This window comes from Fusarium musae, chromosome 9, assembly GCF_019915245.1.
Source record: "Fusarium musae strain F31 chromosome 9, whole genome shotgun sequence".
In the NCBI taxonomy this organism is placed as follows: Eukaryota; Fungi; Ascomycota; class Sordariomycetes; order Hypocreales; family Nectriaceae; genus Fusarium; species Fusarium musae.
Genome location: NC_058395.1, coordinates 1,200,765 through 1,226,438, shown reverse-complemented (window position 1 = coordinate 1,226,438; position 25,674 = coordinate 1,200,765). Strand labels below are relative to the sequence as shown.

The window sequence follows — 25,674 nt, the reverse complement described above, 5'->3', positions numbered from 1 at the left end:
CAAGAAAAACAAAGTCCATCGTCAAAATGGGCGGCAAACGCAAAGCCTCACAAGACCTTCGGGGCCAGTTGCTCCCTGTCGACCAAACGTTGACCTTTGAAGGCCCCCCAGAAGATGCAAAATCTCGAGACAGTCACTATGCCGAGCTATATTCCAAAGCGCCAGACTTTCAGCAGCTCGCTCTTCAAGATGCAGATTTCGCACGATTGTGAGTTATTCTATCCTCAAAATGCACGACAATTCCTTCTAATGAATCATCGCAGGTGGAACAAACACAAAACTGATTTCTTCAATGATCCGGAATGTGTTATGCAATTGACGAAGTCACTTCTCAAGCTGGACTTTGGACTGAAGCTTGAACTTCCTGATGATCGACTATGCCCTCCTGTGAGTTGTATCTCGTTTATTGACGCGTCTTACGATCTAACGCGTCTGCAGGTCCTCAACCGGCACAACTATCTATTGTGGCTAAAGGAACTCCTCGACAGCACTTCTTATGAGAAACAGGATAGGAAAATCGTTGGGTTAGACATTGGTACTGGCGCAAGTTGCATATATCCTTTGATGGGCTGCACTGAACGTGATTGGGACTTTATCGCTACTGGTAATCCTTTCACCACCCCGTTGACCAGAGCACAGCTAATCAAAGCAGACATCGACCCAAAAAGCCTCGAGTATGCTTACAAGAACGTGATACTGAATGAACTTGGAAACAGGATCAAAGTCGTGGGGCGAAAGCCAACCGACGCTCTCATCCCGCTCAATGATCTAAATATCAACAACATTGCTTTCACCATGTCAAATCCGCCTTTCTACAAATCCGAAGAAGAGTTACTAGAGAGTGCGAGAAAAAAGTCTCGCCCCCCTTTTACGGCATGCACAGGAGCCAAGGTTGAGATGGTGACCGACGGCGGCGAAATCGCCTTTGTTGACCGCATGCTCAAAGAGTCGCTCGTCCTTCAAGAACGTGTACAGTGGTATACATCCATGTTCGGGTTTCTCACAAGTTTGATCGAGTTCGTAGACAAATTGAGAGAACACAAAATTGACAATTATGCTGTCACAGAGTTTGTTCAGGGCAGCAAAACAAGAAGATGGGCTGTTGCATGGAGTTTCGGAAACATGAGGCCAGCCCAGTCAGCTGCACGCGGCATCAAGACAGCAGTTTCCAAAAACGTGCTTCCAGAGATCACAGAAGAGAAAGTCGTCGATATACCTCTCCAAGAGAAAATCGGCGACTTTGCGGATAGTTTTCGATCTGGACTTGAGAAGCTGGACTTGATCACCTGGGAATGGGACACCGAGCGCCTGGAAGGGATTGGACGAGCAGCAGGTCGCGTCTGGGCGCGAGCTTGGCGCCGAAGAAAACAAAGAGGGGAGATTGAAGACCAAGATGTGGTAGACGTAAAGTGCGAGTTTGCTTTCAAGGTTTACGTACGTGTTGGTAAGGATGCCGTGGAAGTCCACTGTCGATGGCTTGAAGGTCACGATCCTGTCACTTTCGAGAGTTTCAGGGGATATCTGAAGAAGACGGCGCGAAATATCGTCAAGATTCAGAGCACCGAGGACAAAGCATAGTGTCCGAGGGCATCTGGGCTGAGACTCTGCAAATAGGATTGTGCGGCATAGCCGCTACAGGTACTGAGAATGATACATAGATGTCCCAACTAGGCTCTGACTCTTAGACGGAAGCCCCCAAGATCAGCCAAAACTTCCTCTTTACTCTTCCCGTTTACCAATGCATCTCTAATGATGTCTTGCTCCGAATCAGGCGCCATGTTCTCGTTTTTAGGAGGGTTGTTGTCCAGATTTGTTGGAAAAGGATAGCCTTCTCCAATAGCAGCAATAAACATCTGAATTTCGTCAATGAGGCCCTGCGCTTCATAGGCAGTAGTCAAGACGGCCCATGTACTCTCCACAAGTGGCAAAGCGTCGATTGTTTCCATCGGTTTACCAAATGCACTGCTGATCTGGACCAGGTTGACAAGACGGTTAATGTTCTCAGACTTATTCTCGCCCGCTGCATGGAAAAGAGCAGGGTTAAACCATAAAGCGTCGCCCTTCTCTAACGGAAGTGAGATGTAATTGTCCAGAAAGAACTCGTTAAACTCAGGAAGGCGATACGCCATATAGCCAGGGGCAAATGCCTGACTGAACGGTAAAAGTCTCGTCGGGCCGCTCTCGAGGGGAACGTCAACGTGCGCTATAGCACCTTGCAAGGTCAAGAATTGACTTGCAACTTGCATTGCCCTGGGATACTTTCCACAGGTCTCAGTAGACATGAAACCCAGGTGATAGTCGCGGTGGGAAACCTGAGGCTGCCCTCCAGGCCGGACATTGTTGACCTGAGTAGTGATGCGATACCCCGGACCAAGCCATGAAGAGAAGATGAGGTCGAGGTAGGGATTCGAAAAGTAGTTGAAGAAGGATTCTGGGTCTTGAAGGCCATGTTTACTGAACGAGTTCCAAATCCGATCGTTCTTACCAGCACTTGCAAAGTGATCGCCTGCTGTTCTTTTACCCTGGCTCTCCCTTTTGATAATATTATTAAAGGCAGCTGTTGACTTGTTGATCACGTCCAAGTTGGTATAAAGACCAGCTGTGACAAAGACACCAGGGCCATACAACAGGACTTTGTACCATTCATCCTGGAGAGCAGACTTTTGGTTTTCAGTGAGGGTTGAAAAGCTGGAAAGGTTGTAAACAGGCACGTTCTCCTTGATGTCTGTAGCTAGGGGGTAGTCTTCTATGGTGGCTTTCTGAGAGCAATGTTTCTTGAAGGCATCAAGAGAAGGAGGCGCAGATAGTTTGAAAAGACGGGTATGTCCATGTTCCGCCATGATGCCATCAACTGTATTTCCGTTGGTGGACATACCGAATATGTGTTTTGGTCGCGGTTGATAGACACTTTGGAGTAGAGTTAGTTCAAGATGTAGTGGGAAACTCTCGTTAAGAAATACCTTTTGGTCGGGGAGAAAACCGAACAAAACAACAACGATTTTGCCTATTGAGGATTCCAATGTGTGTCAGAACATGATGTTTTCTTTTCAGACGAACTGATGATAGGATACTCCTGTAACATAAACATGGTTGTGATTCATGAGGTCACGAACCGCCGAATAATTTAACCGAATAATTCAAGCATAGAGAAGAGCCAATCAGTGTAAATACAAACAGCAAGCTATAGTGATGCATGCAGGCATGCTTGGAGATCTCAAATGCGGGGATAACATGGCATTTTCCAGCACAGTTGGTGCCATAATCGTCATGAACAAGCAGAATAGACTTCGGGTTCAACAAACTAGCACTAAGATACCTTACTTTGTGTCGATGGCAGGAGATTAGGTGGTTACGAGAGGCAATCCCTTTCGATCTGTACATACACAATTGGCTTGATGATGAGTGAGAAATTTTGAACAGACACTGTCACAATGAAGACTGATGTTTTACTCTTTTTATTCAAGAGATCATGCTTTTAATCTCGGTCGTTGTTCTGTGAGGGTTTCCCACCTCGTCATTATCATGCTAAATCAAATAAATCCCTTTTTGCTCGCTCAAATGCTTTTATGCAACTCCCACTCTAATTGTTGAGGTTGCCAATGGTAATAGACTTGATGTTTTGGTACTCGGCCATTCCATACAGGCTGCCCTCCTTTCCATAGCCGCTCTCCTTAACACCGCCGAAAGGTGCCTCAGCAGCACTGATCTTGCCTGTGTTGGCACCAACCATTCCAACTTGCAACTTGTGGGCAACACGCATGACACGGCTGATATCCTTGGAGAAGAAGTATCCAGCGAGACCGAACTCGGTGTCGTTGGCCAGACGGATGGCATCCTCCTCGGTCTCGAACTCAAAGACAGGGGCAAGGGGACCGAATGTCTCGTCCTTGGCGACGGCCATTTCTTGTGTGACGCCAGTGAGGACGGTGGGCTGATGGAAAAATCCGGGGCTGTCCGGGGTGCTGCCGCCAGTGGCGATCTTGGCTCCCTTGGAGGTGGCATCGGCAATGTGCTCCTTGACCTTGTCGACAGCAGATTTGTTGACGAGGGGACCCTGGGTGGTGGACTTGTCGAGACCACCACCCATCTTCAGGGCGTTGACCTTCTCGACAAGCTTGGCAGTGAACTCCTTGGCGACATTCTTCTGGACGTAGAGTCGGTTGGCGCTGAAGATGAGTTAGCTACATCTAATCTTCACGGAGAATGTCTCAACTTACCAGACACATGTTTGACCAGAGCATCGGAACTTGCAGAACATGGCGCCCTCGGCAGCGAGGTCAAGATCAGCATCCTCAAAGACAATGAAAGGGGCGTTTCCACCAAGCTCCAGGCTGACCTTCTTCAAGGTGCCAGTAGCAAGTTTGGCAAGGTACTTTCCAACGCCAGTGGAACCAGTGAAAGAGATCTTCTTGACGAGAGGGTTTGTGCACAATTCGGTAGCAGCCTGACGGTCGCGAGTGGGAAGAACCTGGATAGTGGCAGGAGGAAGGCCGGCCTCGATGGCGAGCTTGGTGAAAGCAAGGGCGGAGTAGGGAGTCTCGGAGGGGGGCTTGATGACGACGGAGCATCCGGCAGCCAGAGCGGGAGCGATCTTGCGGGTGATCATGGCGGCGGGGAAGTTCCAGGGGGTGATGATACCGCAAACACCAACGGGCTCGCGGATGGTCATGAGGGTGGTGTGAGGAGAGGATGAGGGGATGGTGACACCATAAGATCGAGTGGCTTCTTCAGCGAACCAGGAGATGAAGCTGGCAGAGTAAATTACCTCACCCAGTGCTTCGGCGTATGTCTTTCCGTTCTCGAGAGAGAGGATCTTGGCGACTAGAGGTTATGTTAGTATGCGATTAGAAACATTTCAAAGAGACAACGTACGGTCCTCCTGGTGAGAGAGAACCAGGTCATACCACTTCCTCAGAAGGGCGCCACGGCTGGCACCAGTTGTGCTATCAAAGTACTTTGTCTGGGCAGCATCGGCGCTCTTGATGGCAGTCTGGAAATCTTCGAGCGTACAGTTGGCAACTTGGCCAAGGACGGTGGCAGTGGAGGGCTCTGAGGTTCCAATTAGCTTCTGGATAGTAGTCGGTACTCATGATGGCGGTATTACGAACCGAAAACATCGAACTTGTTCTCCTTGGCGACCCATTTTCCATCGATGAAAGCATCCTGGATGAAAAGGCTCTTGTCCTTAAGCTGTTGAGTTCAGTGTTAGCATCGCGTATCTCAGTGAGGGGCAGACGAGGTGCCTCATGACTGAGGGGCACATACGCCAGAGATAACCTCCTTATGGTAGCTCTCAGCCATTATGTCGGTATATTGTGAATTTGGCGATGAAAACTTGGATCGAGTCAAAGGAAAGAAAAGGACAAAGAATAGGAAGAGAAAGAAGTTGAGAGGATGAGGGCCGAGCTACAAAAAGGTTCCGGTCTACGTCCAAGTAAATAAAAACGAAAAGATCCGCGAGAGCTCCCACAAGCGTCACATGGGCGCACTAAACCTTTGTAACCCCACCGGCCGAGCGTACCTTAACCGTTGCATTATGTCCGTATAGTGAAATATTGCTTCAATCGAGACCAGTCATGTTGAAGAGCCTCTCAATTCCGGTTCCAATTGGGGTCATGGAGCTGCGAGGTCGGGGATGTGGAGGGGAGGACCACTGTAAATTAAGCGTTTCCTCACTGAACATGCCCTCTGGAGGAACCGGTAAAGACCGGGACCGGGCCGGGGTTGACTTACGGCTCCGGTAGTTAGAGATCGGGAATTAGAATCCGGCCCCGGGAACCGATGGATGGTGTTCATGGCCATGCATTTAAAGAACTTGTGCATTTCTATTACTCTTTACAGGTTGGTATGCCGAGGTGGTAATCAACTCGATTGGCTTCTGGGGCGAGTTTCTGGGGAAAACTGTGGAGATGGCTTCCATTTCATCTCATCATGAGAAGCCTAGAAATTTGCCAGGCGCGGTTGGGCTTCTCATGATGGTGCCCCGTCCGGTTTGTCAGCATTTGTATGGAGAATTCCTGTGCCGAAAGAGTCTGATGATCTCACGGAGCCGAAGTGGACATGGAGGTGTTTTGTACAGAGTAGGCCTCATAAACTTCAACTCTTGGTTCGGTTACTGGACCGGGCCGTACTGGCAGGTTTTGATACACTCAGTATGTGACATGACGGCTATTTTTCCAAGAGAATAATCTTATCTCGGATCATTTTGAAGCAATGGTGTATCGCACTGCGTAATATCAGTGCCTTTGCCGAGCATCTGATCCGATGTGTACAGTGATAGGATTATTTAGAGTAGGTAGAGAGAACAAGATAGTGTTCAGAGCTGGCGAACAGTCTAGGGGAGGAAAAAGAAAACTCAGGACCTTAACCCTAAGTGATAAAATTACTTAGGTAAGCTTAGCCAAAGCTTAGGGTACTCTTTGCTAAGTTTATTTTAACACCCTATGTCAAGGTTCGGTGTTTTCTTGCCCTCTATGGCAAATCCACTTCCCCATTTGATCCCGCCACCATGATAGCTCGCGATGCTCTATTCTTTGCCCACCTTACTCCGACTGATCCCGGCAAGCAAATGCGATACTCCCTTACTAGCAGGCATCGCGTGAAACTTCTTGATTGGGAAAGGCTGATACACTTTCTTCCACAATCTGGGGAAATCACAATCATCAATTCAAGCTCCTCAACTTGACCCTTCAGTGTAGGCTCATAAGACGATAGTTACTTGCCTGCCAAGTTCATGCCCCGTTAAACTCAGCTTTTATGTCCATGTTTCTCACTTAAGATCTAAGTCTCAGCCCTGGTCATATTCTTACAGATGCCCTGATCCGCGAGCATAAAATGAGTCCTCGTCGGCATACAATTAGGAGCAGAGATGTTAGTCTGACGGCTTGAACTGACATTGAGGCTCCAAGGTATCACTAGCAGCTGCTGATTCACAAATATCCCTAATTCCAAAATCGGCTTTCATGCAAGCCGCCTAGAAAATAGCATCGCCTTGGTACGCCTTATTCAAGGTGACTTTACAGGCATCATTCTTCATTCTCTCTGCATCCCACATGACGTAACCGATTCTCCTCATGCCGAAGATAAACCTCATTGGGGCAAACGTGTGCTCTCCTAAGCGATATCTCTCATGCGCATGATCATAGTGTACTTTCATCCATGTCTGTCTTGGTTGATCATCAGTAAACGCTTCGTCAGCGTCAACTTCCCTGGCTAGTCTTTCGATATCTTCAGCTCGCCAGACTTCTTTATGTCCATTCGGCCTTCTTCCACGGTTGAACTCCTCAAGATCTTCTTCAAGCCTATTTTGGCAAGGACTAATAGCCTCACCAAGCGACGCTTGCCACTCTTCGTAGGTTGAGGCCTTGAGAAGCTGACTGAGACGAGTAATATCGAGGGACATCTAGAATATCGTCAGTAAGCGTCTACAGTTCACACAGTCCCAGATAAATGTTGCAACTCACGCATTTCTGCTCCTCAAACGATCGAGTCTTTTCAGCTAGCCATTCGGTAAGATTGTCTCCCCATTGAAAGCCATTGACAACTACTTGCCGATTGCTTGGGGTTGCGGATAGGATGGTCAGCATGACTATATTCAGGGCGCAAGTTAGGATAACTCATTTGAAGTCTGTATGTGAAAGATTTACTAGGGTGTCAAGCTTACCACCCGTTACTCTTGTTTCAAGAAAGTCATAAACACAAGCCAGTTGTTCATTGACCCATGGTGAATGCCGATCGAAGAACAGCTTTTTCAGTTCGTTGTCGAAGCTCGAATCTTCGTCTTGATCATCGTCATAAGAAGGGAAAAGATCAAGTTCCTGCTCCTTGTCGAGGAAAAGGTTTCGATATATCTGGAATCGATAGAGTGCGCGAGAGATTCGATAGTACTCGCCAGGAGAGAGACCTTGGCCACTCTTAAGGGATGCATCTTGGTTTACACCATGAAGCCTCCTTAGGGAACACAGAGAAAACTCATCCCTTAAGCCCGACAATGCATCATTGACTCTGACAACCTCAGTGGCTTCACCTACTGTCAAGTGAAGTTGACTACCGTCCACATTCCGTGCAGAATTGTTGTAGTAATGAGTCAAAAACTCTTGCACGCTTATACAGTTTGTTTCCCTTACCGACTTTTGCGACTTGAATGCGGTAAAGGCCAACGGAAGCAGGTTGTCGGGAATCTGACTGCGAATGATATCCACGGGCAGACTTGGTGTATCCAAAAGAGCAGAGTAGAATATTCGATGACTTAGCAGAATGGGAGGAAGCTCTTGAATGTTATCCAACAGACGCAGAATATCAGCGATAAGATGAAGCGGCAAGGACAATATTGAAGCCATCAGATGACATTAATGATGAACAACAATTGAACAGCATCGTGAGAAACATTGGGTTCATATAGCATGCATAGGGAAACCCCGGGAGCATGCTGTCTCTGTAATGGCATGACATGGACGGTGCCACGTTGATCAAAGCACATGAAGCTGACACTGGTGGTATTACTCTCAACTCAAGGTGGTCTTATTCCTCTCCCCACACTCGCAGCTCACCCTGGGGTTGAAACGCGGGGAGACGTACCGCACGTCTGAATTTGTCGATCTTGGTAAGCTCCTATTGCCGTAAGTTTACAGGGTCCAGTCATGACATGTCACATAGAAATAGGTAATGGATTCTTGCTTGGGTATCATGTCCTCAGATTCATTATCTATTATCGTGTGTGACGAACGCAACAAAACAAGTCAACTGCATAAGAGCAAATTCTTTACGCCACATCTTTTTGTCTAAACCGTCCTATTCTCGTCATGTCCTCATCGATGCTCATTCGCCAGGTAACACGAAAAATGACGCATTCACCGTGCATCTAGTTGCGCCGACTAAAGTCTAGCGACTTCTTCATCACCAGCGGCCCGCCAGGAACGATCGGCTCAGTCTCCTAGACTTCGGCAACAATCTCTTTGGACACCTCTTTCATGCAATCTTCCTTCTCAACCTCGACAGGAGGTACGACGATGCCGAATTTTTCGTAGGGGAAGTCAGCAAGGCTGAGCATGTACTCGGCCCAACCATCATCAATCTCACCAACCTGATGGAGATCGACTTCTCCAGCCTCACCAGTGCGTCCAGCGAGGACCTCAGCCTCTCGTCCATCGTACTCCTTCTTCAACATCGGGTGAGGGCACCAGATCACGCGCATACCGGCACGACGACCAGCCTCGACACCAGGGACTGAATCTTCGAAAACAAGGCACTCCTCAGGGGTGATAGGTCGTTCGCCAGCAGGAAGGCTGTCGTTGATGGTCTTCAGAGCGAGAAGAAAGATGTCGGGCAGAGGCTTTCCGCGGCCAGGAGTCAGGCGGGAATCGTCTCCAAGGACACGGCGGTGGGAAGGGAAAACAGCAAAAAGCTCCTCGAGGTGGCTTGTCTTAACACGGAAGTTACCAAGATGGGAGCTAGTGGCCAGAGCGATGTGAACCCGTTGAGGCTCACTGCTGGACTTGCCCTTAGCTTCAGTAGTAGCACCATCCTTGACCTCCCAATATCGGGTTCGGCCTAGGTGGCCGAGCAAATCGACGATACCAGGGAGAGGCTTTGTGTCTGGAAACAGCTGCTTCTGGAGCATCGTGTTCTCGGCGACGTACTCTGCGGAGGTGATGGGGAGCTGAGCCCAGTCGTGGAAGATCTTATTGGCTTGAGGACCAGGGCGTCCCTGAAGCTTGGCCTTGATAGACCACGGGAGAGTTCCCTTGCCATACTTTTCGAGGATGATGTTGACACACTTGGTGTAGATGTCTTCGGTGTCGAGAAGGAGGCCATCCATGTCGAAAAGACAGGCCCTAACAGGGGGGAAACTAGAGAGTGAGGTCCGGTCAGTATAACTCTGGCGATCAAACAATGCGTGGATATGAGTCAGGGAGGATAAACATACTCAGTACGAGGAGCCATTACGTCTGGAATCCAAGAGTTGCAAGTAAAGACAGCGAATGGGTATCAGGGTGCGGTATCAGAACAAAAAATCACGGCAGATCAGAACTTGCTATGGTGAGAAGGTACTATTAGCAAGAAAGAGGTTGAAGAAAAGAAAGACGAGGCGATCGCGAGATTTTGATAACGGAATAAGAACGGACGGAACTTAACAAGCGCGGGGCAACTTTTTGCTCGCCGATCAGTAAATCAACAGTGAATCTTTCCGCTGAATACCCCGCGGCGGGTCAGTATATATCCACTAAGCCCACTGTAGTCTAGCAAATGATTAAGGTGGGCAGGGCGGGCAGGAACCAGATGGAATTTGATCATTTCATGAGGCTCTTGAGATTGTGCTTTCAATGTTTCTTCATAAACATCCATTTGTTTCTGTCTCTCAACGCAACACGACCAGTACCAGTCCCCGCAACTTGCAACTAGTTTTTGCACTGCTTTGGCCAATCCTGCTTGTCTCAATAAGACAATTCTGTCTTTTTCTTTGAGTGTTTGATCTTCGTCGTGATAATCATACGTCATTTGTCCTTGCCAACGAATATGAGCACAACCGAGCCTAGCAAAGATGATGTGGCCAGGTCGTCGGACGTCGAAAAAGCAAAAGACAACGCCGATGCTATAGATGGACAGGAACTCAGGTTTACCCCAGAAGAGGAAGAAGTGAGTGGCCTCGTGTTCTATCCCACCATTATCTACTAAGACTCGCATGCAGGCTTTAATAAAAGAATCCACCGCATCCAAAGATGAAGCAAACACGTTGTTCGCCGCCAAGAAGTACCAAGATGCTTTGGAAAAATACGACGATGCAATCAATTCCTGTCCTAAATACCTACATTATCCACGCGCAGTCATCTACAGTAACATTGCCGCCTGCCATATCCAACTTGAGGACTGGAAAGAGGCCATAAAGTCAGCTTCTGACTCCCTGAAAGCCCTGGAGAAGCTTGAGCAAAGTGACCCTCTACTGAGTCCTGAGGGCAAAAAGTCCGATGAAAAGAAAGAGAAGAAGGAAGACGATGATGTCGAAGAAGAGATAATCAGCAGTGGTGCTTCACGTGCCGCACCAATTCCCAGTACCGATGATGAGGAGCTCAAGACACTTCAGGCCAATATTCAGCGTATTCGATCCAAAGCTCTTATGCGAAGGGCTCGCGGTCGTTCAGAAGCTGGTGGATGGCATAATCTTGCCGGCGCAGAAGAAGACTGTAAGGCCCTCGCGGCGAAACCTGAGAGCTTAGCTCCAGCAGACCTTCGAGTAGTTCGGAAGCAATTACGAGACTTACCTCCCCGGGTCAAAGCAGCACAAGAGAAGGAGATGGGCGAGATGTGGGGTAAGCTGAAAGACCTTGGAAATGGCATCTTGAAGCCATTTGGATTGAGCACAAACAACTTCCAGATGGTCAAGGACGAGAAGACCGGAGGCTACAGTATGAATTTCCAGCCTGGAGGAAGCTCTTAAACGACACAACGTGCCCCTGGAAGATATCAGAGAATCTACCCTGATATTCTATTGAACTGACGAAAAGAACTCCAAATCCCGCAATATAGAGAAAAGCAATAGATATCCCAACGCCGTCTATTTAACCCGTTTTTTTTTCGCCATGAATATCTCATTTTCCGACTTTTGGCATGACAGGGCATTTCTTGTCAAATAGGTACGTACGCACTGGGAGCATTTGAGTCGTTATGGTGGTGGTGGATCGAACGAGCTCGATCGACTTGGTGGCTCATACCAATTCTGGTACGGATGGTTGGGTAGCTTGAAATCGGCAAAGCTCAATGGGTTGACCGGTGTTTTCGTTCCCACAGGGCCCATGACAGGCGGTGTCAAAATTCTCGACGGTGTCAAGGACATGGAGGCTCTCCGGACCGCTGATATTACTGAATCCTGGCTGTTGTCTGTTTTCGGGCTCGAGGTGGGCATCTTCATACGCTCCCAACCCCATTCTCTCTTGAGTTCCATCTCAACGGCACCCAAACGCCAGCCATTTGTGCTATTGAACCTGTCAAGGATCTCGAGGATCTCGTCTTGTTCATTTGGGTTCGTCAGCACAGCAGCTGCAATTGCCAAGCAACGGATCGAAACTGTAGCAACCCCCTTGTCTGTGGTATGGGCGACAATGCCGCAGACCTGATAGGCATGCTGCAGCTGCAAGAATCGCAGCCTCTGTGAAGACGCTGGAGATTCCAGGGGATGTGTCTGTGAAAGGATGCAATACGCAGTATGAGAAAGCAGTTGGCCTATTGTTGCCTCCCGCTGAATCATCCTAAGCACGGATTAATCACATGCTTTAGCAGTTGGGATGATATTTCACGTACCATATGCCGGGAAATAGCGATTTGCTTGTCGACTTTTCCGCTTTCACATAACCAAAGGGTCGCATCTTTCTCGGGCAATGGATGTTCCAACCTTCACAGAGGTTTCTAAGCTCATGCCACTGAGAAAGACGATTTCTTACCCACATTTGTTCGTTATGGGGGCTAATGTCATCGGGTCGGGACGCAGTCGCTCGGAAGTTCGCAACCTTTGCAATGATGAAGAGCGCACGGTGTACCCATGTCTGCTCGTCTTCATCCTCGTCATCGTGGTTGTTGTTACGATATCCAAGGTTCATTCCCCATTCGTCGGGACTCCACGTTGTCTGCCAATTTGTTGCCAGGCAATTGAGAACTTCAATTCCTATGTTCAACCAGAAGCAGGCCAGTCCAATCCCTGTACTCCTTGCGTCCCATCCGCATTCGCGCACAAGAGCTCGCGAACCTGCTATGTGGCTCATACGCTGGGCAGGCTTTTCGCACATAATCTCGTATACATTCAGAACGATCGCTGTCGTGGCACACTCGGCAGTATTTCGATCAGGGTTCTGGAGACTTCGAAGGAGCTGCGTGGTCGCGGTGTTGTAGTAGAACAGCGCTTTTTCATGATTCTCCGGGGCAGATAGAGAAGTATGTTTGACACCACATGCCAGAAGAGCATTGAGGAGCATTGTCGACCTCAGTGCGTGATACGGAATGCTTCGGGTGAAATGTTTCTCCCGGTTGAACGAATCCATCCAGACAGCAACTTCTTCGACAAAGACTTGCATGTAATGGATTTCTTCGGCTGATGTCAATATGTTGCGGCCCACCGGCTCGTTGCTTTGGGTTGCTTTGGGTTGCACATGGTCATCCTCGAAGGCTTGTTCAACAAGTGGCCTTTGAATTCGAGGCGGTGTGTCCAGCTGGGGTATCACCAGGTTTTCCACCTCTTCTGTTGAAGTTTGTTGTGCCAGAGGACGGTTCCTCATCGCCATCAGCTGCTCTGGAAATACTTCTGCTCGTGGGGTTACAACAGCCTTTGTTGATGACGATGGTGTAGCTATATGGGACGCGTCGCTAAGCGTCCCATGTTCATTTTCGTTAAGCTCAAGCTTGATACCGGTGTCTGTTTCAAATCTTGAGTTTTCTGAAGGTCCAGCTGCGGCGTTATCCTGAGAATAGTTGAAATGGTGTCGCGCACCAGTTTGAAGTCTATCCGCTGATGCATCTATACCCTGAATATGAGTTGCCGTGGCTGAATTCACTCTTTCGTATCGGCCATCGCTGTCTTCAACAACTTCAGAAGCGTAAGGCGCATATCGTCCAAGTCCGCCCTGATATTCTGAAGCAATGTCCCGCGATTCATCTTGGAACTCGACTGCGACTCGATTAGCACAAGTCATTCATCTTGGCGGACTTCATACCTTCCCAGCCTCCGGGACTTGGTATAGCAGCAGGTCGATGGAGGTTGACATCCAGAAAGTTAAGACGTACTCCCCTTTTACATTCACGGCCTCGCTTTCGGCAATTCATGCAATCGGGCACGGCTTCGTCACACTTGAGATGTCTCTCACGGCATGTAAGACATCCTGTTCGGACTCTTTTTCCTTTGACTGGAGTCGGATTTGACGCCGGCATAGGACTCTGAAGAGTCATCTCCCTGGGATTTTCCATGGATAGATCTGTAGGGTCTTGGCTGATGTTCGGGGGTTCGGAGATCGGTGTCGACCCCATATGTGAATCCCGCTGAACTTCAAAATCGAACATCTCAAAGTCGAGGTTGTTGTCGGTCGCATAGAGTCCTGGTGAATAACCTTGCCATTCCGCAGGGAACGGCATTGTCTGCCTTTCATTGGAATCTTCATTTTGCATCGCCGCACCGAAACTGACACCAAGAACGGCGATGTCATTTGGGCTTGCTTGAGCAGACACTATAAACTACCTGGCTCTCTACAGGAGGCCAGGGCAATGGGGTGGGATTTCCCGTTCAGAATGCTGAAGTAGACGGGACAGCTTTGAGTTTTGGTGTTGCAGAATGAATGCTTTTGCGGTTACATTTGAGGCCAGATGACGGGCCACCTACAAGTCGAAAGATTCTAGAAGATCGAACGGAAGCATGGAGTGAAATCATTGCTTGGGCCAGGCCACGGCTTCTGGTCCGGTTTCCCTACCCCGGGCTCGGTATAGAAAACCGTCGCAGGTTCGGGATTGTCGTTGTGGCTCCACAGTCGGAGTAAGGCCTAGGAGCGATAAGGCGGGGTGTAGTAATGAACGACCATGAACAAGAGAACGAACCGGACGGGACTCGATGAATATAAATTCAAGAGTGCATCGATGCCGGTCAGCATTAGGTGTCTGAGCTTGTCTTCACAGCTGAATGTGCCCGCCAGATTCCGAGCGCTGCATCACGGTTATATGGCGAAACACCATGACCTTAATCAAGGTACGCAAGCCAATAATCACGGAGCGCACTCCGGCTGTCGTGCGAGTACAAGTAGCCTCTTCTCTCGGCTGTGACTCGGAGAGCAGGCTGACTGGTACTGAGACCATTACACCGGATGGCGTCTGTGTTCAATTTCACTTCTTTCCTGTCTTATTATTAAGAACAGAAAGGATCATGCGTTCAAAGAGGCGTGATGATGCTGGGCGCTACAAGGCCCAAGTGTCCGGCCATATGGCTCAACCTGCATGACAGATGCATGCAAGACTATCCACCAAAGTTGGCGGCGGAGCTTATAGGACAACCCTGAAGTTGGTTCCTTGAGGGAATTTGGCTGTCAGGTATGGCTCGAGTGTTGTATGTATGGATTACACATGTGGCGCCCAGGATTGATGAAACTCGGCTTACATGCTAATGCCTGAAATTACCGGAATCCGGAAGAGAGGGATGCTCGTATTGGGATCGAACATGGCTTCCATCCATCCGCAGGCTTCGCTTATTGAATCGGCTGTCAATGTTGCTCGTGCACCACGATGTCTTTTCCTGCGGCAAGAGTCAGCCCCATCAGACGATGTACGATGCGAGTGAGCTACACGAGTTGAGTGGCACGGGTACGCCCGAAGTATAGAACAATTTTGTAAATTCGGTTGTAAGTGATAGGTAGGACGAAAGCAATAACCCAAAATAACTCGGGCTTGACAGCCAATGGTAGCACATAAAAGTACTACCTCAGAAAAGATATTTCCAGTTTGAAATATATAGCATTTTTAGAGACATATACAAATTGCTCATGCATAAGCTATGTATCTAGATTGTAGATACCTAGATTACCATGTCGTCTCCTCCGTTGTCTAAGTGTTTAGAGATTCATTTGATGATCCATTTGTCCGTGTTGATCAACCAGCTAACTATGTGCCACCCTAAATAAATCTTGTCCGAAACAACACAGAATAGAATGAAACTCTTTGTATGGCTGATATGATCTTCGAAGTGTAATTGAATGAATTATTCGTCAGTCTGGACATGGCCGACAGGCTAATGTTGATAGATATGGGCTTCATACGATGATTGTCCCACAGCGACTTCTAGAAAACTGGCCCAACCAAAGCAGCTTTCAATTCCTCATCATGACAACCTACACATACTCACCAAAAACATGGATCCTTCAACACCGACACCGAAATCCATATTGCGCGGCCATAAATCTCAAATTCACACAGCAGCATTCGTTAGATCCAATGAGCGTCTCATTACAGGCGATGCGGATGGCTTCGTGGTGCTATGGGACCTCACAATAATGCGCCCACGAGCCGTTTGGCGTGCCCACGAAAAGGCTCTACTGGGAGTTGGCGGCTGGGGTGACGACAAAATCATCACGTAATCGCTCCGTCGAAAAACCAGTATCGACTCGAGAATGCCTTTGCTGACAACAGTTTGCAGGCATGGTCGTGATTTGAAGCTCATAGTGTGGAAACTTGGCGAGGCAGATGAGGAGCACCTCAGCACAGCATTGCCAGTGGAAGAAGTTGCAACACCAAGGCCGCAACCATGGATGATACATCTCCTTGAGGTCAATACCTTGAACTTCTGCGCTTTTGCCATCTGTTCAAGTGCGCCTGGCTCTGTCGATACCGCCTCTGAGGTGCTGATCGCGGTGCCTAATACTTTGCACTCAGATGCTGTATGGAGAACCTCTCTCATATTGTGATCAGGGCTGATTTTTATAGATCGACATCTACCAATTACCTTCGCAAAGACGAATTCACACTATCAAAGCTGGTGATAAAACGGGCATGGCCATGTGCCTTGCTCTCCTGCATCACAAAGACACTCTCACGCTCATTGCTGCCTTTGAAAATGGTTACGCAACTGTGCACCGTCTTGAGTCCGATGACCAATGGGTCACAACGTACCATTCCCAGGCCCATTCACAGCCTGTCCTGTCGTTGAGCGTCTATAACGACTACTTCATCACGTCTAGCGCCGACTCTATCATTGCCAAACATCCTATTCCCACCGATCTGTTCTTTCCTCTGGGAGACACTGTACCTCCCAAAAGCACCGAGCGTGTAGTAGAAATAGTAGACGAAGAACCTAGGGCGAAGTCACTTCTATCTACTGGCCTGAAGGCTTCATCCTCACAAGGGCCGAAGCCTTCTCGTCAGGGCATTGCGTGGAAAGATCCGCTCAAAGCTATCAACACCAAACACTCCGGACAACAGAGTCTAGACATACGATCCGATGGAAGGATCTTTGCTACTGCAGGATGGGATTCAAAAGTGCGAGTGTACTCTACAAAAACCATGAAAGAGCTCGCTGTCTTAAGGTGGCATCAAGTCGGATGCTTCGCCGTTGCATTCGCTGATGTTAGGATATCGGATCAGGCGGGGGAGGAAAACTCTACGTCTGACGATAGTCAACCCACGGGGAGTTCAAGCACGTGGATGGGGTCGTTGATCCGAACAGGGCTGAGCGTCAAAGAGCAACGAATAGCTACAGCGAGAAAAACACATTGGATTGCGGCAGGGGCGAAAGACGGTAAGATTAGCTTGTGGGATATTTATTAGCTATGTAAACAGGATCCTATAATGGATACTGCTTCACTAGATGGATTCGTAGCAAATTCCGCCCTGCTCTATGAAGCAGGAAAGGAAGCATCTCCCGATGAGATGTGATCGAAATGGGCCAGCCTGACTTTCGAATAAACGTGTAAAAGCAAAAGCAACAACGCTGATAACTTGGAACCAGAATACGGTCAGTTCATGGTATCGTCAAACGTCTAATTACACCACCGTTAGGTCCCAATATCCTAGTGTAGGCCATAGATGTACTCACGATCATACTCCCAACATCCTCTGTCCGCGTGCCGCACTTGTCTGTAACTGACATCAGCGAGAACTGTACACTTGAAGTGTTTTATGGACGAGAGCCCACCATCATGAGACGAGTCGCCGACTTGTTTCCATTTGACAGCTCAGACCATATCCTGATCACCCACGCGGTAACGAGGGCATCGCGAAGTTCCTGGGTCATCTCTGCAGTGACGAATAGACTTATACGGCCTTGTTCATCCTGGATTTCTCTCGCTATTATGTCGCTATAACAGTCTCTCCATTCATATGCGACGCCTTTACTCCGCGATTCGCAGGCTTCGTACAGGACACCATCCGCTCGAAACTTGCGACCTGGCCCTCTCACCATCCGCTCGAACCGAAAGCCCTTGAGCTGGCGCAGAATATTACCGGAGCGGAAACATGACACTCCAAAGCTTGTTAGCGCTCGTTGTGAGGTAGCTTCGGCATGGTACGGAAAGGACGGGAACTCGGCAGCAGTGGGATGCTTGAGATCGAAGAGGTGTCGGTTTTTCAGCACGACCTGGGGAAGACCGGCCGATGTCTTTGTAACGAGGTCTACGCGCTCGACTTTGACATTGCGATCGTTGTCGTGGAGGTAGCTAATGTCGTGGGAGAATTCGTAGAGCGGGGGGTCTTGGGGGTCGGTTGAGTAGATGAAGCGTCCTGCGATGAAGAGCGTGGCAGGGCCGAGGATTGAGTCTTTAGGGCGGGTTATAGTGGTGGGGGTTGTGTAGTTGGGAGCAGCAGTGGTGTCGTAGGAGGGCAATTCCAAGTCGGAATAGTTGGGTGGAGGCAGAGCCGTCATTTTTGGATGCTATGATGATCGATAACCGGCGATAGAACTAAATTCAATAAAATAAATAGGAAACTAAATAATAATGCAGCTGTCGCGTGCAGTGATTCACTGTCTACAGGACTTCTAAAGCTGTTATGACGTGTATCACTACTAGGGGCGGCAAGGACGGGCTAGTTAAGCCATAGCCTCACAAGCGGAGATCAGTGGGCTCATAACTACATACATAATAAGACTTCGCCCCAAATCAGTTTCACAAGGCTCAATAGACAGCGTATGTACTTTAGTGCAATATTGACTGGTCATTGGTGCATCCTGGTATTTGTGATAATTCCTAATAAATACGACGATAATACGCCAAAACTCCTATTCCACAGCCCCCAGACCCCTGTCATATGCTCAGTTTCACACACTTTTCAGCTTCCCTACAGACGAGAACCAAGGTTGACGTGTACGGACTTGGTGTTGCTGTACGCCTCGAGGCCAGCCTCACCGAGCTCACGGCCAATACCGCTCTGCTTAACACCGCCGAAGGGGATGTAGGGCTCGCTGTCTTGTGTGCTGTTGATCCAGACCATACCGGCCTCGATCTCAGCAGCAACGCGGTGCGCACGCTCGACGTCCTTGGTGAAGACAGCGGCGCCGAGACCGTATGTAGAGTCGTTGGCGAGCTTGAGAGCTTCCTCTTCGCTGCTGAACTTGGTGATGACAACGACAGGGCCGAAAATCTCCTCGCGGAAGACTCGCATTTGGTGGTGCACATCACCGAAGACGGTGGGCTGGACGAAGAAACCCTTCTTTGAGGCATCGACAGGCTGGCCACCAGCGAGCAGAGTAGCGCCTTCAGACTTTCCAATCTTGATATACTCAAGAATACGGTCGTACTGCTGTCGAGAGACTTGGGGACCCTGATAGGTCTCGGAATCCCATTGGTGGCCGACCTTGCTGACAGTCTTGGTGGTCTCGATGAATCTCTGGACAAACTCGTCGTAGACCTTATCCTGAACTAATAGGCGAGAAGTAGCTGTGCAGATCTGGCCCTGGTTGGACATGATGCCCATGTGTGACCACTTGACAGCTTCATCAAGGTCACAGTCGGAGAAGACCAAGAGAGGCGACTTGCCACCCGTCTCGAGGGTAATGTTCTTGAGGGTCTTGGAGGCCATCTCCATGATCTTAGCACCCGTAGCGGTTGAGCCAGTGAAGGCAACCTTCTCAACAAGAGGATGCTGAACAAGAGGAGGACCAGCCTCGCCACCGTAACCGTTAAGAGCATTGAAAACACCAGGAGGGAATCCAACGTCCTTGAAAGCCTGGCCAAGGAGAAGGATGCTGAGAGGTGTTTGCTCAGCGGCCTTCATAACGATGGTGTTACCGCATGCTAGCGCAGGACCGATCTTCCAGGCGGCCATGGCTAGAGGGTAGTTCCAGGGAATGATCTGGGCAACCACACCGAGAGGTTGGCGGAGAGTGTATGCGAGCTTGTTGGGGTTGGCGGTGATGGTTTGTCCGGTGATCTTGTCGGCCCAGCCAGCGTAGTAGCGGATAGTGTTGATGACCTCGACAACGTCGCCGCCCTCAGCATCGGCGTAAATCTTACCTATCATTGTGTCAGTGATTCGTATATCAAGCATTTGGCGGGGCTATCTTACCATTGTCCCAGGCCTCAGAGGTAGCGAACATCTGTGTGCGCTCCTCGATGTAGTCGGCGAGCTTGTTCATAAGTGCGCCTCGCTGAGGAGGGGGCATCTTCTTCCATGAGGGCGCATGGAATGCGGCGTGGGCGGCCTTCACAGCCTTATCGACATCGTCGGCGCTAGCTGCATGAACTGTGGCGATTTCCTTCTCGGTACTGGAACATATCATATTAGTTGGAGTTTGGATAACCGGGGAGATGCGAACTCACGCAGGGTCGATTGATGTAATCGTTTGCTTCGAGGAGCCAGGAACAAACTCGTTGTTAATGAAGAGACCAGTCGGCTGCTTATACTTGACGCCGTTGGGGGCCTCGAGGTTGACGAACAGGTCCGACATGTTGCTGAAGCGTTTCTGAGTAGTTGTGATAGATCGGCGGCCAAGAGGAGATGGTGAGAGTCGATACGGCGATTGTGGTGAAGGTCGAAATAGAGAAGGGTACACTGAACGACAGAAACAGAAACCAACGAGTGGAAGTCTCGATACAAGGGCAGCGCCCATCTTCTTATAGCTCCTCAGAGACATGGCTTGAGAGGGGTACCTCGGGGTCCAATCCAACCAAACACCTCCGTCTTGAGTCTAGCTACCTAAGTACGTATGTACTGTACAGTATCTGTCTGTATCTGGAGCCTAAGTTATCACCTGCATCCCCCGCAATCAATGGCTTCGAGAATTACTCTCTTGAGCAATTGATAAGCTCCAGAAGCTCTCGTAAATGTGCAACTTTTTGCCTCGTTTGGGTAAAGGTCATGTACGCCGCCGGCGGATGATTGAGGGGCCAGCAATTGGAGGCTGGAGAACTGTGGTTCAACGTCATGAAACCGCTTAGACCTTACTGATTGAGCTTAGCTGGACTGTTGCCCAGATCAGGTAAAAAGACACGAAGCGAGGCGAGCGATCATGACAGCTCTTATCGATAACAGCTACCCCGAGGTACCGGTATGAAGAGTCAATTGACTTCGGTGGTGAGCTCTCTGCTCTGCAAGGACGTTCGTTGTAAGCGCTTTTCTGATGATGGATGGTCGGTTGGCTTACTTCACTACCTTATTCTGCCTGTTCCATTAACCGCCCAAGGCCCTATTTGTTCCATGCTGCGAGTATCGATCAGTGGTTCGTACAGTGCCTTCTCGCCAACTCATGGACCGGCATCATTCCCGGACCGCATAACTCACCATATACGGTATAGTTAGTGGCTGCCTGTCAAGTTGAAGCTCGCATGGATGTTAATCGAGAGAATCTTCGCGTCAGTCTCGACAATATATCAAAAAGAAATATTGCTCTAAAGAATAAATTCCTTTCCAACAATACATCCTGACATATCACCTCATCCTGTTGATGCCAACACCACCTTTCCATTGTCGACTTTAGCCGCCATCATCATCGAATCCAATGTCTCCGATCAAAGTCTCCGACATGTGAGATCAGATCCTGATCATTCAAGAGCTTATTTATCAGAAACTACCCCTCTTCAGGTCAGTTCCAAGATGATCTCCAATCAACCCCTCTATCGCTTCGTCAGCAGAAAAGCTTGGCCCTCCAATACCAACAGAGCCGCTTGGATATGGCCTCATATCAGTGCATCTGTATTTGCAAACTCCGCCAGCTTTGGTCCGCCCTGGTCCGTCATTCGTCCGTGAATACGATTGCGGAATGACATTTCATCCCTTTCTTACAGCAACAAAGAACCACTGAGGACTTATCCGCGGATAAGAAACGAGGCACGCAAATGATGTGACTGGCGGGTCATCATACTCGACTTTGTTCTTGGTATGCCTAGGATCCGTGGCCAAACCAATTCCCAGAGGATCATCACCTCTAGCCTCTATACTACATCTTTATGTGTTTAGGCGCTTTGATAGGACTGGTATTGCCAGATTCTCCCAGCAGAATGCTGACAGGTGAGATAAGATGAGCCAACAAACGAGGGCTAAATCCGAGACTCTTGGTGTCTTGCAGTTCCTGATGCAGCATCATTTTCCCTATGAGTCTTAACTCCGGGCCCACCGAAGGGTCGTTGGACTTTGTCTTACTGTCCACTCCGCGTATTCAAGCTTGGCTGTGCTTCTTAGCTGGTGAACTTGAGTTGGCGATCTTATATTACGTCTTATTTGGCTAATTAGGCACTTATTCGTTTCCTTTTCGGTCAAGTGAGTCATTAAATTGCCATGCTCTGGCCCTCTCGTGCGTGCAAAGTCGTCCATCTCAGTGCTGAGCTGGTGTTGTTTTAAACATGAAGATTATATTATATTACGCCAAGCGTTATGCGGGACCACTATGATGTTATCTGGCTTCGGGCCAAGTCTCCGTGTAAGCGATTCCCAACAGGACGGATAACCTAGATAGATTCTGGACAAGATATCGACTTACACCGAATCTTCTCATACCTAGCGAAGAATAACAACAACACGTGGCATAGGATGGCTCTATTATGACAACCTATCCTCCTTTGAGATTGCTTACTTAGAAACAGCCTCTTTTATCCACCTGTTCGGACCAATATTGTCACAGATGGTTTCAAGTTCCATCAACGCCACAAACATGCAGCTCATTTTCGGCACAATAACGCTCCATGAGCTAAAACATCGTGCATTTCAGAATGAGCATGAGCAAGACCCCGTCATTAAGGCTCACTCAGATGTCCGCAGGTCATTGTTAGCGTCGGAGCCTTGGCTGGTTCAGGCCCAATTCGGCTTACGAGATATCATCATGGAGGGTGTAGGCGCGGACATGTGGTGGAGTCCGCCACTCCGCAGCCTCTTTACTGGCTGGCTGCTTTGTCTTATGCCCAGCCGTTATGCTGACAGCCCATACTATGCGCAGCGCTGTGATGCGATATCGTTATGCTTGGGGCGGATTTTGTGCAGGGCCTTGACCTTAACTCCTAGAACCAGGAAAGTCAGACAGTTAGTGAGATGAGATTATCTCATTGTTCTCGTGGGTTATAAAGATAGTCGTATCTCGCTGTCAACCAAAATGTGTCAGTCTTCCAGAGTATTGAGACCAGCTCTCGAGCACTTATACAATAACTGCCCCCTTTCCTCAGAGTCAGAAACTTCCATATAAGCTTAATTCAACCCTATCTATAGACTCAAACTTAGAGGTAAACGATAATCAGACACCATGTCTGTCGAACCAAAAAGTCTCGAGGTCCCTGCGACCACAGATCGTCCCGAGTCTACAACTTCAACACTTCGAGGAGAGGATGTTCAGGAGAAGAAGGAGGAGAAACAAGATGAAGATATTGAGGCCGGCACAGTCTCAGGTAACAACGACAGTGATGAGGTTGACGAAGATGAATATCCTACCGGTATCAATATGTTCTTCATTGTTCTTGCTCTTGTCATGGCAGTATTTCTCTTCTCCCTTGACTTGGTAACTCACGCCTCCTTCACAAGCCAACATTCGAAGAGCTAACATGGACGGTGCAATAGACTATTGTGGCAACGGCTATTCCCAAGATCACCGATGAGTTCAAGGGTCTTGACAAGGTCGGATGGTATGGTGCTGCTTTTTTCATGACTGTCGGTGCTTTCCAGTCAACTTGTAAGTCACAAAGTCTAAGCCCCCTTTTCCCCCAACTCGTCGCTAACACTATCAAAGGGGGTAAAATCTACAAATATTTCCCGCTGAAGACATCCTTCATCGTCGCTATTCTCATCTTCGAGCTTGGCTCTGTCATCTGCGGTGCCGCTCCCAATGCCGAAGCCCTCATCACTGGTCGAGCCATCGCCGGCGTTGGTGGTGCTGGTCTAGGCGCTGGCGCTTACACCATCATCGGTTTCTCTGCTCCTCCTAAGAAGCGGCCTGCTTTCACTGGTATCATTGGTGCCGCCTACGGTATCGCCAGTGTCATCGGGCCTCTCCTTGGTGGTGCCTTTACTGATCATGTCTCTTGGCGATGGTGTTTCTACATCAATCTCCCCATCGGAGGACTCTCTGCCGGCATCATCTTCTTGTTCTTCAAGACTCCCCGTGCTGCTATTCCCGTCAAGGCTCCTCTTCTTGAGAAGTTTCTTCAGATGGACCCCCTTGGAATTGTTCTGATGATGGGCCTCACCATCTCATACATCCTCGCTGTTCAGTACGGTGGACAGGCTCACGCTTGGGACTCCTCTGTAGTCATCGGTCTGCTCGTTGGATGGGTCGCCATCTCTATTGTCTGGGCGATCTCCTGTTATGTTCAAGGCGAGCGATCCATGATTCCTGTCCGCATCCTCAAGAACCGCACCGTGTGGGTTATGAGCGCCTTTGCTTTCATCTTTGCCGGTTCTTTCTTCCTCGCCATCTACTACATCCCCATCTACTTCCAGTCTGTCCACAACGCTTCTCCTACGAGCAGTGGTGTTCGCAACTTGCCTCTTATTCTCGCGGTCACTTTCGCCACTATTATCAGTGGGGGTCTTGTCACCGCTACTGGCTTCTACCAGCCTCTCCTCATCGGCGGTGCTGCCCTTGCTACGGTTGGTGCTGGTCTCTTGTACCTCCTCGACGTTGACACCTCTACTGGAAAGTGGATTGGCTACCAAATCATTGCTGGTGTCGGCTGGGGTGTTGCCTTCCAGATTCCCATGATTGCTGTCCAGGGTACTGTTGACCCTAAAGATCTTGCTTCTGCTACTGGTATTCTTCTATGTAAGTTCTCTCTGCCGGTGATTGTTGAGAACAAATAGCTAACTGTGTGTAGTCTTCCAGGGACTTGGAGGTGCCTATGTCGTCTCTGCAGGACAGGCTGCCTTCGTCAACCAAATGCTCCTCAACATTGGCGAGAATGCTCCTCAGATCAGCAAGGGACGCTTGATTCTCACTGGAGCTACCGCTCTTCGTGAATCCTTCAATTCTCAGGAACTTCCTATCGTCATTGACGGTTACATGAAGGGCTTGCATATCGTCTTCGCCATGGCTATTGCTTTTACAGGCTTCTCATTCCTGATCAGCTTGCTCACTCGCTGGAACAAGCTCAAGCTTGAGAACCTCACTGGCGGGGCCGCTTAGAATTCCAATCCTTTTCAAGTATATTGAGGATATAAGCTTGAGAAGACCGCCTTACAGGTCTTGATTGATAATGAACATCCAAGTTGAACCTTGGGTTTCAACTCATAGAATGGTGGCCAGGTTACGGTCGGAGCAAAGACAATCTCCTATTTTAGACGTTTCAATGAATACAAAATTAATGTTTTATTTACATACCTCTGATCGGCCATTTCAAACACCCAGTATTATGATGAAAACAATATCAGTTCCCCACGTCACGTCTATTACCTATGTTTGTTCCCGTATATTCGAAGATTACTTATCGATATTTGGAGCGGAACTTCTGGCCGCCTTCGTCTACTTTTGAGAGCCGAGAGAAGCGACTTAACATGTCCATGATTATCACTCTCAACATGAAGTGTTATCTATGATTACCCCAGCCGCCATCAATTAGAAAGTCTTGATACACGACTGAGACTTATAAGGAATTTCATTTTCTATAGTATCGCCAACGTAGTCGATGTCGCTTTGCACTGGAGAAAATGGAAGGGTACAGGGTAGTCGACTTTCACATGCCCCCGACCTCAACTCCAAAAAAGATACAATACCCCTGCCATCTCCAACTCCACCAAGAATTCCGACTCAAA

The 25,674-nt window shown here is 48.9% G+C and overlaps 11 protein-coding genes across 11 annotated transcripts; 4 read left to right on the top strand and 7 right to left on the bottom strand.

Annotated features, from left to right (window-relative positions):
* Window positions 1-26: 26 nt before the first annotated feature.
* J7337_011661 (uncharacterized protein) lies at window positions 27-1,578 on the top strand (the record flags this gene model as incomplete). Its single annotated transcript, XM_044829197.1, has 2 exons — window positions 27-208; window positions 264-1,578. 2 exons carry the CDS (start codon window positions 27-29, stop codon window positions 1,576-1,578), a joined length of 1,497 nt encoding a protein of 498 aa, XP_044675872.1.
* An 89-nt stretch (window positions 1,579-1,667) lies between these two features.
* Window positions 1,668-2,873, bottom strand: J7337_011660 (uncharacterized protein; the record flags this gene model as incomplete). The annotated part of the gene is made up of 1 exon (XM_044829196.1): window positions 1,668-2,873. One exon carries the CDS (start codon window positions 2,871-2,873, stop codon window positions 1,668-1,670), a length of 1,206 nt encoding a protein of 401 aa, XP_044675871.1.
* A 707-nt stretch (window positions 2,874-3,580) lies between these two features.
* On the bottom strand, window positions 3,581-5,301 carry J7337_011659 (uncharacterized protein; the record flags this gene model as incomplete). Its single annotated transcript, XM_044829195.1, has 5 exons — window positions 3,581-4,166; window positions 4,218-4,821; window positions 4,873-5,049; window positions 5,109-5,190; window positions 5,266-5,301. The coding sequence occupies 5 exons, from the start codon at window positions 5,299-5,301 to the stop codon at window positions 3,581-3,583; spliced, it is 1,485 nt and encodes a 494-aa protein (XP_044675870.1).
* Window positions 5,302-6,973: 1,672 nt separating this feature from the next.
* Window positions 6,974-8,339, bottom strand: J7337_011658 (uncharacterized protein; the record flags this gene model as incomplete). Its single annotated transcript, XM_044829194.1, has 3 exons — window positions 6,974-7,402; window positions 7,464-7,543; window positions 7,664-8,339. 3 exons carry the CDS (start codon window positions 8,337-8,339, stop codon window positions 6,974-6,976), a joined length of 1,185 nt encoding a protein of 394 aa, XP_044675869.1.
* Window positions 8,340-8,932: 593 nt separating this feature from the next.
* On the bottom strand, window positions 8,933-9,942 carry J7337_011657 (uncharacterized protein; the record flags this gene model as incomplete). The annotated part of the gene is made up of 2 exons (XM_044829193.1): window positions 8,933-9,833; window positions 9,926-9,942. The coding sequence occupies 2 exons, from the start codon at window positions 9,940-9,942 to the stop codon at window positions 8,933-8,935; spliced, it is 918 nt and encodes a 305-aa protein (XP_044675868.1).
* A 573-nt stretch (window positions 9,943-10,515) lies between these two features.
* On the top strand, window positions 10,516-11,434 carry J7337_011656 (uncharacterized protein; the record flags this gene model as incomplete). Its single annotated transcript, XM_044829192.1, has 2 exons — window positions 10,516-10,635; window positions 10,688-11,434. 2 exons carry the CDS (start codon window positions 10,516-10,518, stop codon window positions 11,432-11,434), a joined length of 867 nt encoding a protein of 288 aa, XP_044675867.1.
* A 225-nt stretch (window positions 11,435-11,659) lies between these two features.
* Window positions 11,660-14,112, bottom strand: J7337_011655 (uncharacterized protein; the record flags this gene model as incomplete). Its single annotated transcript, XM_044829191.1, has 3 exons — window positions 11,660-12,175; window positions 12,435-13,651; window positions 13,698-14,112. 3 exons carry the CDS (start codon window positions 14,110-14,112, stop codon window positions 11,660-11,662), a joined length of 2,148 nt encoding a protein of 715 aa, XP_044675866.1.
* A 1,757-nt stretch (window positions 14,113-15,869) lies between these two features.
* Window positions 15,870-17,388, top strand: J7337_011654 (uncharacterized protein; the record flags this gene model as incomplete). The annotated part of the gene is made up of 4 exons (XM_044829190.1): window positions 15,870-16,090; window positions 16,154-16,394; window positions 16,441-17,251; window positions 17,321-17,388. The coding sequence occupies 4 exons, from the start codon at window positions 15,870-15,872 to the stop codon at window positions 17,386-17,388; spliced, it is 1,341 nt and encodes a 446-aa protein (XP_044675865.1).
* Window positions 17,389-17,629: 241 nt separating this feature from the next.
* J7337_011653 (uncharacterized protein) lies at window positions 17,630-18,373 on the bottom strand (the record flags this gene model as incomplete). Its single annotated transcript, XM_044829189.1, has 1 exon — window positions 17,630-18,373. One exon carries the CDS (start codon window positions 18,371-18,373, stop codon window positions 17,630-17,632), a length of 744 nt encoding a protein of 247 aa, XP_044675864.1.
* A 413-nt stretch (window positions 18,374-18,786) lies between these two features.
* J7337_011652 (uncharacterized protein) lies at window positions 18,787-20,395 on the bottom strand (the record flags this gene model as incomplete). Its single annotated transcript, XM_044829188.1, has 3 exons — window positions 18,787-19,961; window positions 20,014-20,213; window positions 20,268-20,395. 3 exons carry the CDS (start codon window positions 20,393-20,395, stop codon window positions 18,787-18,789), a joined length of 1,503 nt encoding a protein of 500 aa, XP_044675863.1.
* A 2,781-nt stretch (window positions 20,396-23,176) lies between these two features.
* On the top strand, window positions 23,177-25,048 carry J7337_011651 (uncharacterized protein; the record flags this gene model as incomplete). The annotated part of the gene is made up of 4 exons (XM_044829187.1): window positions 23,177-23,428; window positions 23,488-23,599; window positions 23,657-24,688; window positions 24,741-25,048. The coding sequence occupies 4 exons, from the start codon at window positions 23,177-23,179 to the stop codon at window positions 25,046-25,048; spliced, it is 1,704 nt and encodes a 567-aa protein (XP_044675862.1).
* Window positions 25,049-25,674: the final 626 nt, after the last annotated feature.